This window comes from Bactrocera neohumeralis, chromosome 2 (genome assembly GCF_024586455.1).
Source record: "Bactrocera neohumeralis isolate Rockhampton chromosome 2, APGP_CSIRO_Bneo_wtdbg2-racon-allhic-juicebox.fasta_v2, whole genome shotgun sequence".
Taxonomy (NCBI): Eukaryota; Metazoa; Arthropoda; class Insecta; order Diptera; family Tephritidae; genus Bactrocera; species Bactrocera neohumeralis.
In genome coordinates, this window is record NC_065919.1 from 15,221,480 (window position 1) to 15,238,019 (window position 16,540).

General features: G+C 42.7%; 1 protein-coding gene across 1 annotated transcript in view; it reads left to right on the top strand.

The window, feature by feature from the left end:
* Nucleotides 1-16,540, top strand: part of LOC126767281 (uncharacterized) — a 227,651-nt gene that overhangs the window by 184,494 nt on the left and 26,617 nt on the right. Inside the window, exon 3 of the mRNA XM_050484844.1 lies at nucleotides 7,211-15,182. Coding sequence (XP_050340801.1) covers nucleotides 7,211-15,182 — 7,972 coding nt within the window. The remainder of the gene's footprint in view (nucleotides 1-7,210; nucleotides 15,183-16,540) is intronic.

Sequence of the window (16,540 nt, forward strand, 5' to 3'; positions counted from 1 at the left end):
AAAAATATTTTCCATATATAAACTAGATTTTGATCGGTAAATTTGTATGGCAGCTATATGTTATAGACGCTTGATCTGAACAATTTATTCGGAGATTGTGGCATTGTCTTAGTTAATAATTTGTGCCAAATTTCATGAAGATATCTTAAAAAATAAAAAAAGTTTTCCACACAAAGATTTGATATTGACCGATCAGTTTGTTTGGCAACTCTATGTTGTAATCGTCCGATCAGAACAATTTTTTCGGAAGTTGTAGCATGTTCTTAAAAAAGAATCCATGCCAAATTTCATGAAGATATCTTGTAAAATAAAAAAGTTTTCCATACAAAGACTTGACTGATCCTATATATCGTCACCTGAAATGCAAAATAACGTGTCTTATTGATTACGCTTGAATCACTACTTCAAATTGCATACATAATATTACATATGTCCAACATTTCCAGATTCTGCGCTAATATATGAACCAGTTTTAACCAATATTAAATTTGTTTTCCCCTCTTTTTCCATTTTATTTTGTGTTACATTCATGCCACTGTAAATTTTCGAAAATGTTGTTACGTTATTTTGCATTTTAGGTGACGATATGTATTTCCAAATTTTACATTAAGTATTTATTATATAATATTTCAATAAATATTGACTTCAAAATCAGTTATTGTGAATTTTTTTAATCATTATTTAACAATTAAAATTTCTTCCAAAAAGTAAATATATTTTTTCAAACTATTTCCGTATATTTTTTTAAGTTTTTTAATAAAATTGTACTTCCAACAAATTTTAAATATTTTCTATTTCTATTTTTAAAACCTTTAGCAAATTTTAAATATTTTCTGCTTCAATTTTAAAAATTTCTCAGCACTTGTGTGCATTTTTAACAATTCTTCTCCCACAAAAACCCCTTCATGCAGAAGAGGAAGTCGCTTCACGACGCATATTTTAGGGCGCACAGCACAAGTTTCGTGACACAAAACGCCCGCAGCTCAACATCGACAAGCCAGAGTAAGGAAAAATAAATAACATGCTCTAATGGTTAGTTGGTTTTGAAACAATTCTGTTGAAAATTTCGTTGTTTTTTTCATTCAACTATTCGAGCAGGTGGCTTTTTGTGGTTCAGACTGCTCCTGACTGCCTCTTTTGCTACATATTTAATGCTGACTTATCTTGCATAGTTGCACTACCGTGTACATGTGTACATAGTATATATTAGCAGCAGTTTAGGCTGTTGTGCGACGTCCGCTCACTTGAGTAATAACAATTAGATGAACCCCTATATAATCCAAATTAGCCATGCCTCAGTGGTTTGGCATTACATTTCAGCGCATAGACATTTCATGTATATACATATACATATGTATATGTGCATATGTATATACATATGTATTTGTGAGCGTATGTGTGTGTGCTCATTTATCTGTGTTTGTGTGTGTGTCTTAGCGTTAACTGTCGTAGACTTCAAACTATTTTTGCGCTATTTCGTAAGTTTTTTATTTTTTTTATTGTTTTTTTTTGTGTACTTTTTACTTCTATTTTTGTTGTTTTCTTACCTTCATTTTTGTTGTATTTCATTTTAACTTTTGCACAACCATCAAATTCACTCTGGCAGCGCCGCAAAGGCTCTTAACATTGTGCTCTCAACGCTTACCTTTGTTCTCAAATAGCTCTGTTCGTACCGCGGCCCCCCTTAATGAGTCACCGAAGCGCTACTAGATCGTTTCTACCTTCCACCAATGAAATTGCAGCAATTTTGAGTTCCTTGTGTGGTTTGCTGTATTCAATATATATATTTGTATATCTATATATATAATATGTATGTATATATAATATATATATGTGTTTATATATAATATATACATATGTGTGTGCAAGTGAACTAATTTTATTTAATACAATAGCAAGGATGTGCTCGAGCACTCTACTTACTATACTTAAGCATTATGCGCTTAACCAGTCCAGGGGAGGATAGGCGGTTTACTCGTGTTCCAACAATGTTGTCAATTACTTGTTGAAAACGCTCTGAACTGACATCGCCTAATTGACATACAATACAGTGTTTTGAATAATAAACAGGTGGTTGGTTGTGTGTGGTTGCTTCTTCAGCCACTTCCTCTGCTTCGAGACTCGTACCTCTACCGCAACGGTTTTCGTACCCTCTTTTTTCGGTCGTTTTTTTTTTGTGAGTTCTCGGAGGGTATAGTGTGCGTGCTTTGTTTGCTAATCGCTGGTGTTAAGAGATCAGCCCAATTAACAACAAGTAGAACAATCAATCGCCTGATTACATCACATTTATGTACATATGAATGCGCGTGTGTGTGTTAGTGTGCGTATTTGTTCTATAAACGATCACCTCCCCGCTGATTGCTTTCATATTTTTCATTTCAGCTATTATTAAAAATTATGCACGCTTTATAGCTCGCTTACAAGTCCATAAAAATGAGTGAGGGCAAAAACATAACCTCAAAAAAACTAAATAAAAAATAAACGAAAACGAAAACGAAAAAACAAGTAAAAACGTCATCATCGACTGCAGCGAAGCGACAATACCCTTCACAGTTGCATTTCTTATAGCATAAAAGTTAATAAAAATATCTTTATCTTGATTTTGAACGATCAGTTTATATGGCAGCTATATGCTAGAGTGGTCCAATCTGAAAAATTTTTTCAAGGCTTGTAGCACTGCCTTATAGAATAATCTATGCCTAATTTCGTGAATATAAATTGTCAGCTAAAATTTTTTTCTATACAAGCACTCGATTTTGAACGACCAGCTTATATGGCAGCTATATGATAAAGTGATCCGATCTAAAAAAATTTTTCGTTGATTTGCAGCGCTATCGTAGTGAGTCAACTATACCAAATTTCGTGCAGATAATTACTCAAATAAAAAATTTGTCATATAAAAACTCGATTTTGATCAATCAGTTTGTATGACAGCTATATGCTATAGTGGTGCGTTATCAGCGATTACTACAAATGAGTAGCGTCTTGGTGAAAAAAGCACGTATACAAAATTTCAGTTCGATATCTCAAAAACTGAGCAACTAAATGGCAAACTTATTATACCGCGTTTAGGGTATAAAAGAGTTTCAACGCCCTAACGACTTGTGCGTAAATTAAAAATATAATATTTTTCGCATGGCTAACTCCTGCCATACAATGCTGGTCAAGCAGTCTAGCCTATTACTAAACGCTTTCCTTCAAAAACGCATGCTTATACACACACAAATATATGTATGTGTATACATATAATCAAATATATCCTTTATATCCTCTTCTTGTTGATTTGCTAAGTCGCACGTGAGAGTCGCCAACTTAAGGAACATGCATTGTAGGCTTATCTAAATAAATATGCATGTATTTTTGTATGTATGTGTGTATGTGTGTATATATGTATGTGTATACGTGCCTGCCTGTTTAAATAATCATGGTCAATTAGTTTTATTTAACTACAGCTGTTAAACAATTTAAAAGGACAAATAGCAGCAGGATCAACGGCGCTACTTGATTGCGGCCAATTCAATGTGACAACCAGCTGTGCGTGTTATCCCACTCTCCGCTCCACTTACCTACATTTCAGCACTCCCTCTCTCTCTCTCTCTCTCTCTCTCTCTTTCTCTCTCTCTGTGCCACCTGCGGTTGGTTGCAGCTAAGCTTTCAGTTAGCCTGCTTGCTTTGCGCAGTTGGTTGCGTGTGCAGTCCACGAAATGTCCTGCGTTTGCAGTTAGCCAACAACAACAACAACAGCAATTTAAAAATGCATTCAACCATTAAGTAATGCGTGGTTTAAGCGGATTAGATTGTTAAGCATCAGCGCTTAATCACTTGCATGAAGTTCAAAAGTATTATCCTTGATTACTCGTGTTTAAATTTTATTTGACATGTGTGATCTTTTGCAGTTTAGTGGTTGTCTCCAGCTGTTTTGCTGGCCTTTGTTTGCAATAACACTAACAATTATGAAAACCTGCTAATTAGCGACCACTTAGTTATACAGAGTTTGAGGTTAGCTTACATCCGGTTGAGGTTTGAAGATCTTCGTAGTTCAGTCAGTTTCTTAGATTTCCAAACAATTCTCAAGAATTGAAATAAATTCTCGGTATCACTCTTTTGCTCGCATCCGCTTAGTTTTGCTTGTAACCAGTGTAGAGCCCGGCTTATTTGTTATGCTGGCCAACTAAAACCTGTAGAAGAGTTTGCTAATACAGCGACTCTCACATGATTTCCATACAAAGTGCTTTTATACCTTAGGTGCCGTTTATAAACCTTTGTTTTCTTATTGGTGGTTGAGGCTTGTTTCTAGACTGCTCGCGTGAGGAGAAATTTTAGAGCCTTTTTCCAGAAACTAGAGAGTCGGAATGCTTTTAGAATGTACCGAGACCTAAAAAAGCCTATTATTTGGACTGAGATTCTACTTTTTAGGTGCTTTTCGCTGTTTAATCCCATATAGTTCTTTTTTCCTTATAAAATTTCTTACTCTTATCTTCGTCCTATGTCTTTATTCCTCCTGTGAATATTTAGTTCGAATTCGAAATTGAATGTTTTTAAATTGTCCTGCCGCGACCTCAAGCTTTTTGTGGTGAATTCATGTTTGGGACACAAACTCTATACTTTTGGCCTCTTTTCTGGTTTGAGATTCGTCTTTTTAGGTCTTTTTAGCGAACTCGAATGCTTTTAGATTGTCTCGCTACCTTAAACTTTTTTTTGTGGATACGTTTCTGAGACATAAACTCTATCTGTACTTTTGGTGTTCTTGGCGTATGGCTCCACTTTTTGAGGGAAGAAAAAATATGGTCCTTCCAATATTTTCGTTTTAAGTTTTTCTATATAGTCTATATAGTCTATAAGTATTACCGGTTTGCCTAGTTCGTTGACATTCTGAAGCGCTTCGAAAAACTTGCAGCGTTTTAATGATCTAGAACTGAACGATATTCCTAAATTCTTTGACCTCTTTATAAAAATTTAAGCACGGCTGCTGAGTTTAACATTTTTCATTAATTTAACCAATATTTTGAGCCGCGTAGGAACTTTTGTATCCATTTTTTCCTTCTAATACCTTGAGGAGGTCTAAGGATTGTTTGAACAGCTGTGTTACTGTGCTTTTTTGAGATCTTTGTGATTAAGGGTTCCAATTATAAAAATTTGAGTGATCTCCTAACCGATCTTGCATTTTAAGATCAGATATTAACGACATATAATTTTTTTGCGGTCTGAAGTCGAACCCTCCAACCAGTTTGTGGGTATTAAAATCACATTATAGCTGTGAAGAGTGATTTCGCTGATAGCTTTTCATTTTCAAGAGAACCCGCACATAAGTGCAGTGCAAATTTTCCACCGTGAAACTACTTCCATGTGTGGTTTTCAGCTTTTCCCTTATACTTGAAAATCGAGGGCAATGATACGAGTACGTTTTCAGAGTCTTCTAGAGCTTCTAAAGCACCTATGACCAGTGAGTATTTGAGTCTGGTGGCAATCCAATTCTCCATGTTGTCTATCTATTCACGAATGTATATCCGGAATCTGTCTGTGGGTCCATCGTGCTTTGCATGAAGTTTGGCACCGTTGCTGTCACATTGCGCTGCTTTTGATTCTCTCCTCTCTTTTTGCTGCGTAGACGTCGCTGATAAGTTATATATTCGCACGAATTCATCTCTCTGGATGTCAATCGGTGCCTGGTGAAATTTGCTTTACATGTCGTATTTTCCACGTGCTCCTTGAATTTGAGTCTTGTGTCCACTACTACACCAAGGTACTTCGACTGTGGCTGTGAAGTGTTCTCACATTCTCCTATGGTGAGCGATATCTTTTCTTCAATTTTCCTGGAGCTTATGAGCAAGACTACTGTTTTCTGCGCAGCCAGCTCTAGAATCATCGTAGCAAGCCATCGGCGGTATCCTTAGCGCCCCGTCGTACATCAGGTTCCATAGTAGTGGGCCTAAAACCGAGCCTTTCAGTACTCCACTGAAGATAATGTAGCTCTGAGCGCCTTCGTCCGTGCCGAATAACAATTTCCTATTTGGAAATTAACTCATTATAATATTTTGCCAGATCTATCACCGTACACATGTTTTGCATGCGATTCACTTCCGTCTGAAAGACGTGCTGTTATATAACCAACTATCTTGCCATACAAATCAAAACCGATTTCCACATGATTTTGGTAATTTTTTAATTAATAATAATACTAAGCGTGCAAAAATTGATTAAGAACATGGACAAAACAAAATTTCATGCTTCGCTACAAATATTTCGGAAGAGGCTGCGCTCTTCTTACTCAATGAAAGCGCGGCTTTTAGGTTAGGTTGGAATTCATTGCAAGACAATTTCAAAGACAGATGTGAAAGGCAATTTAAATTTAACTACAACTGAGTGTGCATACGTTTGAATGTGTGTCTGGACTCTTCACTGCCTCAAATACATACATTTTAGACCGTGCCGAGCTTCTGGTTCTGCACGATTTGACATGCTTCCAGTTAGTTTTCAATTTCGTTGTCACATTTGTGGTCAACCAAAGCAATGAACCATTGTCATATACATACATATGCAAATAAACACTAATGTATGCACATACGTACATGTGAGCGTGTGTATGTAGGTAGTGATGATGTAAAAATGGCACGCCATTACCATAAACCTGCATTAAACCGTATAACTACTTCTCGAAAGGTATGCAAATGTGGCCGGCAAAAATTCAAAAACAAAACATATTGAAATCAAAGAGCAACAACAAAAATCGGAGCTACTAAATTACTATAGAAGATCAGCAGCGGCAAGTACTCATGGCCAGACAGGCCATGGCACGGGGGCATGGCATTATGTGGAAGAACTCGCGACGGGGCATAATTGTTTCGGCAGTCGGCATTTGACGTCATTTGTTTACACGCTGTGCCCTCTTCGCCAAATAACAACAACAACAACAAATGCAGCATCAGCATCAACATCAACAAGAACCGCACTGCCAAACTGGGTGTTGCCGGGTATTCTTTTATTATACGAATATTTAGCGATTTTCAACACCTTCGAACGAGCGAGCGAACACAGCCGATAGCAAAGTGCTCGCGATCCTTAAACAAAAACACACTGTACATTTGTTGTATAGAGTTGATGCATTCACATTTTGAGCAAACTGAACATTAATAAGCAACAATTTCTTTAATATACACTCGTTTATTTATTATTTCTTATGTCTTGTTTTTTTTTTGCTCACCTCTTCCAGATAAAATCCAATGATGGACTGCCACAGCGTATCTGCTCGAAATGTAGCGCGCAATTCTACATTATCCACAAGTTTCGTCGTAAATGCCTCAAGGTACAAATCAGATTGCGTTCGCTTTTCGACAAAACCCAGTGTTGGGAATATGAAGAGCTGTTGGCGCGAGTGGCGGCCGAGCAAACGGAGGAACAGCCGACCGCGCTGCCTCCGCAGACGAAATCGAAGCCAAATAATTGCCAAAGCCGGCGCAACCAGGAGACGCAAACCACAGACGAGCTGGAGACCGCGTTGAGCGTGAATCTGCCACCGGTGTTGGACATTGGCAACGATTTAATTAACGATAACTACAGCAAATCTCCGCGTACGGGGCTGGAACTCAACGTTAATGCGGCCAATGCTGCCAAACCCGGCCATACCGGCAATGCGGCTAATAATACGACGACGAGTCTGAGCGGTAATGGCAACAGCAGTGAGACGTTCAAGTTGTCTGCTGCAGAGAAGACAGCAATCGCCGCAACAACTACAGCAACAACCACAATAGCTACGGTACGAACGTCCTCCCCTTGCGCGATACAAAAGCCATTACTGGGCGTTGAACCAACAAAGCCCAAAACGAAAGTGCCAAACAATGATTTGACGACGTTGGATGTTGAAGCGGCTCTGGGACGTGATGTAAATAGGCGGCGTGGCGGTCGAAGCGTCGATCAAGAGTCACTGCTGGCAACGCATATTATTTTTAAGCCCACAACGGCGGCGGAACGTACAAAAGCCAACAAGAGAACAGCCTCACCAACAAATCCAACGACTGTGTTGATGCGAACGCGATCGGCGCGCAAAAGGCCGATTAGTTGCCAGCAAGCAAGCAATGAGGATGAATTATCCTTGGCCGCACGGTTGAAAGATGAGGCGCGAGCAGATGATTGTCTTGCCGCTGTTAATGACGTTGATGATGATGATGACGATGAGGTGAAAAATGAGGCATTGGCGCGGACAGACGACGAAATGCCGACCGACGCCGACCAGTCTGTGGAGGCCATAGCCAAAACGGCGTCGCTATGCGCGTCTCCAACTCCATCTCCGACGTACTCGAGCGGCGAGCCAAAGCATGCCGAAAATTGTGTGCAACGCGAGAAACGTGCAAGGGAGCGGGAACGGATACGAGACGATGTTGGCGAATGTGTACGCGAAGGAGAACGAGAAACAGAAGCGGAAATCGCGTCAGCAGCAGTATTTATGGATACGCGACACGCCCACTCGTACACAGCGACGACTAAAGGGGTGATAGAGACGGAGGCGGTGGCGGCGATCTCATGTGATGCGGACACGTTAATAGCGCGTTGTGGCGGTGATTGCGGCGGCAATGTTGTTAAAGCTATCACAGATGAGCCTCTGACTGAAATTTCGAGTTCAACGCGGCACAACAAGGTAGACGACGACCACGTCGTCGATTTGTTACAACCAGCTGTTGTTGTTAACACTGCTAAGGCAACACCAATGGACGTCGACACATCGTCGGTGCAACAGAAACCGATTAGCGGTCAAGCGGTCACAAAAACACCAACAATTGCTAATAATGCCGAAACGAGCGCGACTACAGCGGCGGCGGCAGCGGTGGCGGTGGCGGTGACGGCGGCGGTAGAGTTAACTAAAGCACCGACGAATGATGTACAAAGCAGTAAACAAACAGTGGAAGCGTCCGAGATTAGTAATTTGCCAATTTTGCCGGCAACAACGACGAATACGACGACGTGCAACAACGAGGCTGTGAAAGATGGTGCGGCTGCTTTGCAGATAATTGCCAGTGAAACTGATGCAAGCAAGGCGGCGACGTCGGCGGTAGTTGGGGCTAATAATAAGGGAGTTGCTGGCAACACTTTAAATTCAAGCTTGAATCGCACTTCGAGTCTGAGTAATGTACAGGACGACGGCTGCGGTGTTGGCGGTAAGCATCATTTGCAAACTGATGAACGTTTGGCTGCTGAAAATGTGTCTGTTACCGTAGACGCTGATGGTAATGGTGATGATGAAGGCGTTGAAACGCTAATGGCAACAGTTGAACAGCCAAGACCAACAACAGCTGAGCACAAAGACAACATTGAAACTATTACCACTGTGTTCTCAGCAGAAACCGAACTACTAGAAACCGCAACCGCAATAGATCCCAACTCGGAGAGCGCGGTATCCGCTTTCATAACGAAAGCTGCGCTTAAAGCTTACAGCACCTCGCCGAAATGTCGTTCGCTCGCACGTCGCCACATGCAGCACAAGCTGCGACGTACACTGAAGGGACCCATCGTCCACTTGCTCGCCAACTCGCCTGCCTCTACATCGGCCGCCGCGGCGGCTTTCACCGCTATACATTACAAGAAGAAGCAAGTACGACGTAGCCTTACAAAACTAACGTCTGAGCGCGCGACCGCTCTGCTCGATGATGAGGCAACCACAGTGGCGACGGCCAGCAACGATATTGACACTAGTAGTATAGCGGAAGGCGCTGACTCTATGACGCTACCAACACAACCAACATTCTCCTATTATGCGACAGCGCGTCGTGGTCGTCGACGACTTAAATGGCGTGCACGCTCTCGCCACCCTTGTTTCGATAAACACTCACGCACAGAGAGTGCGTCAACCGATTGTGTTGTTGACGTAGATAAGGCTGAGTCGGTGACACGGCTACCCTCATGTTTTGTACGCTTACGGCGCTTAGAAGCCACTGAGTTGTACGAAGAGGTGACAAAGTCTATGACGGCATCAGCCGCAACAGTTGCAATGCAACACACGAACGAAACAGATGTTCACACAGATCCGCTAATAGACAAAGAATACATAGCATTAAAAGTCACGGACGCAACTGAAGACGTGTCCAATGCACGCTTAGTGCTCAAACGTAAACTAGCAGCCGATGAAAACGAAGGCTCACAATCTACGCGCTCACCTTGGCGCACCAAAGCCGAAATGAAGGAAAGCCTACAGAAAGAAACTTCTATGGATATTGTAGAAGATCAACTACTACCGCCCACACCAAGCGAACCAACACCGTTTGTGATGCCCACCGAAACCCAAAAGACTGAATTATACCTAACTGAGACGGCTTACAGCACAGATGGAGATAGTAACACGACAACCGCAGGCGGAATTTGCATAGAGCGACGCAGCAAACGTATTAAGAAGCGACGAAAATTATTAGAGGAAACGAAACGACGTGACAATGCCACCGACGGCAAAGTGATGCCCATTATTTTGAAGTTAGTCCAAGAGAAACTTCCGGAAGCGTGTGACTCGTGCGCCACCAAACAAACTTCTGATAAAACAAGCCTTACGCCGAATTCTCAATGCGCTTTGCCACGCCCACTGACAGCAGCGCGTTATCATGTCGTTGGCAGCTTGTCCAAGCCACAGAATGTAGAGGTACCGAGCAGTGAATCTCAAAAGCGACGTCGCTTCCGTCCAAAACGCTCGTGCTGTCGCGAAAACTGCAACTTGACTGATGACGCAGCCACAACGGAGGACGAGCACGCGCCAAATGTGATACACAAACCAGACAACACCACCCTACCGCCACAACTTATCAGCCAAAATAAGGGCAAAATGGTAATAGATAATGTAAATATATTGAACGTCAATACTTGTGGTGAGTCCACCAAAGAAAATTGTGATAAGAATAAGAAGAGCGTCGCAATGACCTCTACATCTGGCACGTCGGTCGGCTCAAGCTCGGGCATGACTTTGCCCAGCCAAATAGTGTCTTTCCCACCCGTTTTACCAGCGCTCACATTAACTCAAAGTGAACCAGTGAATACCGCTGAAGCCTCAACTACTGATAAGCCGTCAATTTCTGCCGTTAAGTTGACGCCAACTAAAGCTGCGCCTGCCACCTCAATGTCTCTAAAGACCTTTTCTACACTTATGTCCAACACAACAAAGTCTTCGTTGTTTACCTCTCCAGTGAAATCGGATATTATAGAGTCACCCACAAAATCTTCATCGTCACCTGTGATGGCAAAGACGACAACGCTCACAACGCCATCATCAGCTTCAAGCGCAAACACCCAGCCAGTGTCCGTTCTCTTACGTAATCAGCTAATAGTGCGCGTACCGCTCTCTATACTTTCTGCCGATTTCCAAAAGAAATTCCTGAAAACATCAAACGTGCAGAAAACACCAATCAAAGCGACCTTATCCGACACCGCAACGGCAACTGAGACGTCTAAAGTGTCAGCTTTGACAGAAAAACTGACGACGAGTTCCCAAGAGACAGAGATGGCAGAAACAGCTGAGCTCGGCCATAAAAAAGTTGATGCCAGAGAGCCTGCACAAGCCAAGGAAAATAATAACATGCACAGTAATAGAGATGGTGTGTCTGAAGGTTCCATAACATCGACTGAACTACCGCATGCCAGCGACATGCAGTCAGCTAACGAAGGCCAAATTTCGAAAGTTAACGCACAAGCAGCGCAGTTCCAAGCCGATGCCACTAAGGCACAACTCATGCCTTACAGCGGCTATGCTTGCGGCAGCAGCCAGTATGAGAGCGAGCAAAGTGATTTTATGGGTTTCAGCGACGGTACTGGGTCAAGTCCGAATCGGCGCGTAGAATGTCTATCGAACAACAATGCTTTATATTCGAGCTGCGCCGTACCAACAATTTCAACACAGACCCCAGCGTCCACGGAAACTTTGACTGATGCAAAATTGCATGAATTCATAAGTGAATTCGCGCCTGAGTTCGCTGATGAGTCCGAAGCGCCGCAAGCCAACGAATTGCAAGCCACCTTACCAGCCGGCGAAGTGACCGCTGCATTACTCGCTGAAGCTGAGGCCGAGACAGTTGCAACACAGCAACATACACAGCTGCTAAGCGAAACAAACTTGAGTGAGATGCAGGATGTGGAGAACACACTAAGTGGTATACTTAACGAAATGCAGGATCAACACATTTACACGCCAGTCTCGTCCAGTGCCGATGACTTTTTCGCACAATCCGTGTACTCGCCACTCTCCGAGCCACCAACCACGCCTACACACAGCATGTATGCCGAAAGTCCGCTCGGAGGCGTCGGCAGTGTAGGCAGCAGCAGCATGGCCGGCGGTGGTGGCAGCTTGTCGGTGGCCTCCAGCCCTTACGTCCAACACATGCATATGGAACCGGCAAGCGTAAGCAGTGGACAAATGTCAGAGCCATCACCACTATCGGCGCCGATGTCCGTCGGTCCACCGACACATCAGCAGCAGTCGACGAAGCAAGCGCAGGGTGCCGCTGCTGGTTATGGCAAGCAATATGGCAATAAATACGGTGAATGCTTCACGGAAGACAGTACACAGTCGGAGTTGATCGGCTTCCAAAATGATATACCCTGCTTTGAGAACATTGAGTTGGTGGGAGCAGCTGCCAACAATGCGTCAGCCAGTCCGGCAAGCAGCCAAAATGAGCAAAGCCCGCGTGACTTAGAGATGCACGCATTAGCGGCGGTGTCTCTTGAGGAGGCGACTAATTGCAAGGTGGGCGTTGCAAAGGCGGATACTCTACAGTATATGGGCACTGACATGAACGCCTGCGTCAACGAGACTAACAACGGTGTGCAGGTGCATGCGCCTGCAACGGACTTACCCGCAGAGTGTGGTGCAGACGATGGCTCTACGAAGGAGTATTCAGTAGATAGCGCGGCGTTCGCGCAGCTGCTGAATGACATCCAGGAGACAGAGCGAGTGGTGGAGCAACGTGCGCGCGCGCAGGCGCAAGAGGATAAAGCGCAGGATGCAGCGGTGCAGAAGAAACAGCAACACCGACGGCAGCAGCAACATGTAGTACCGCAGCCGCAACAACAACAACAACACCAGCATGCGTTGCAGCAGCAAATGCTGCCAGCAGATGGTGCGCCGTCGCAGCAACTAATTCAACAACGACAAATGGCGCAACAACAACAGCTGCCGCAGGCTGAGCTACTCCTGCAACAGCAACGTGAGGAAGAGTTACTCAAACAACAGCAGCTGCTGCAGCAACAGCAGCAACAACAAGAGCATCTGATGCAGCAGAAATTGTTGGAGCAACAACAACAGGAACAGCTAATGCAGCAACAATTGTTGGAGCAACAACGGCGACACCAACAGCAGCAGCAGCAACAACAGCTGTTGGAACAACAACGTGAACGGCAGCGACAACAGCAACAACAACAACAGGCGTTGGAGCAGCAACGCAAACAACAACAACAGCAACGTACACAAATCATTCACCAAACTGTGCTTGCCACGCCCAAGCAACAACACGCACAAGCTCACGCGCACACACAAGCCGGCCAACAACAGAAACAACACTACATCACCTTGCCGCCCAGCTGCGCTTACGAGGCGGCGCAACTGCAACTGGCACAAGCGGCCAACGCCATACAGCCAATACAAAATCTGGGCGTTGGTGTGAACCTGTACGCCCACGGCCTCGGCAGCGGACAAGAAATCCAATGGGCGTCCAGCGCCGATCTCACCGGCCTCTCGCCGGCCATCATCGAGGCGCCAGCCGCCGGCGGTGGCACCACCACCTACTACATTAGCGCCAGCGATTTGTATCAGCCCAATTTGATTGCCACCACCGGTATGTCGCCGCATTTGGCTGGTACAGCGCAGCAACATGGCCATCACCACCAACAACAACAACAGCATCGCCATGCAATCGAGTTGAACAAATCATCGGTGGTCGATGCGAACGAGAATTATATTGAAGGCGCTGCCTCCGCAGTACAGCAGCGACCATCATGCCAACAACAAGCACAACAGCAGCAACAAATAATGATTGTGATACCGCAAGATTACGGCAAACCCGGCAGTAGCGGCGCCACCCCACAATTGTACGCCACAACCGCCGGCACACCTGAGCCGGCGACCACATATCAATTGTCGCAGGCGCCACAAGCTGTCATCATGCAACCACAAATGACGGGACAACCGCTGCCACACATGTCAACGGTACAGGTGAACGGCATCAATTTGAATCCACAATTTATCGCTTCACCTACAGTGAATTCGGCTCAACGCACTATGCATCAGACGCCGCCTCCGCGCCACATGCAACACTATCAGTTGCACAACGCCACACCACCGCCACACTCAGCCGCCGCGCAGGTTGCCAATCGGCCGCCGCGCTGCGCTTCAACACCCTCAGCATCGCACTACCAACAACGACAACAACATCCGTCACAACAACAAATACAACTGCAAGCAGTGCACGGCACGCCGCAAGTACGCATGTTGCAGCACACGCGCGCACGTCAACCCGCCATGCAGCAACTACAATTGATCCAACCGCATCCGCAACCGCAAACAGCAAAACCAATTGCCACAATCGCAGCTAAACCAAGCAATGCCGGCAACGCTGGCACATCCTCGCAAAAAGTCAATTTGGTTTGTCGCTTCTGTCACAAACGCCCCAAGTTTACCAGCAATCTCGACTATAGCAATCACATTATTGCCATGCATCCGGTGGAGACGCCATTCAATTGTCCCCACTGCCCGATGCATTTCACGCGACGCGTAAAACGTCAACAACACATTGTCGAAGAGCACGGCGCACAGCGCTTCCAATGCGCCCAATGCGGCCAAAGTTTCTGCACGCAACGCGCACTCGATCAGCACTTGCAACGCGCCCATGCATTGGAGCCAACGCAGCCACTGCAAACGCAAGCATCAAAACAATCGCCCGCACAGGCACAGGCGGGCGGTGCACAGCAACATGTGTCGCGGCAGCAAACACAAAATTTGGCGACCGCACAGCCGACGGCAACGCATCAAATGCAACAATCATCACAGCGGCGCAAATGTTTCCTGCAACAGCGTCCTACGTGGCTGGAGAGTCGCCATCGCAACGCAGCAATGGCCTCGGCAGCAGCAGCCGCCGCCGCGTCCACCAATTCGCAAACGTCGATGGTGCGTGTCGAGGATGTGCATCTGCAAGTGTGCGACGATGCGGCTAAAGGCAAGAAACGTAAGTGAATCTATAGTCATTTGATTTGTATTATTGTTAGATGTGGCTTTGTTTTCGTTTTTTATTTATTTTTTTTTTTTTGTGTTGTACGCTGCTAGTTTATGAATAGAACAAAGCAGAAAAATGTTGAGATGCGTTGAAAAATGTCTTTTGAATATTTATTGTACATGCGTGCAGGCGTACACTTGCATCCGCCGCTATTTGCGTGCCATTTATAATTCACACTTGCGTTATATGCCCTTCACGTAATGTATGGTGTAGTGGAGGAAAAGTGTATCTGTTTGCCGTATTAGTGAGGTTTAGAGTTTTGTAACTAAGAATTGTGATTTTAATCGCCGTTTGTTTACAAATCGGTGACCCTTATGTCGGTCGATCGATTAATCGTTCAATATTAAACAAATATGCAAATAATTAGAGAATGAATAAAATTTTATTTTAAAAATAGAATAAATAATAAATAGTTATAAATGATTAAATAAGTAAAAAAAATAAATAAAATGTAATAAAATAAAAATAAAAAAATAATAATTTTTGTTTCTGTAAATAATCGAAAAAATCGATTAATTCTTATAATTTTTGAAAAATCTTTAAAAATATATGTATGTATATCTAAAATATATGCAAATTTACAAATATTAAAATTTAATTGATTATCGATAAGTTTTTTACAAATAAAATTACAAAAAATATTTTTAAAAAAATTAAATACATTTTCGAAAAATATAACTTTTAAAATATTTTTGAATAATAATGCTTTTGAAATGTGTGCAAATTTACAAATATTAAAATTTAAATGTTTATCGAAGAGTTGATTACAAATGAAATGACCAAAAATATAAACAAAAATTTAATAAATTTGCGAAAAACATAATTTTTGAAAATCTATTTGAATACGCACACAATATAATGCTTTTGAAATGTGTTTGTAAATTTAGAAATATTAAAATTTAATCGATTATCGACAAGTAATGTACAAATAAAATTACCAAAAATATTAAATAAAATTTTTTTAATAAATTTTCGAAACATATAAAATTCTACAATCTTTTTGAATATACATTTATGCTTTTGAATAGTTTGCAAATTTATAAATATTAAAATTTAATCGATTCTCGACAAGTTTATTACCAATAAAATTATCAAAATTATTAATTAAAAAACTGAAATATGCAAAGTATGCGAAAAATAAGGTTTTTAAAAATCTATTTGAAATACCTTAAAATGTGTCCGTAAACTTAGAAATAATAAAATTTAATCGATTATCGATAAGTTATTTGTAGGTTAAGAGACAAAAAATAATTAATAAGAATTTTTGGTTTTTACATTTGAAACAATGTTTTCTGGTTTTTATAATGAAA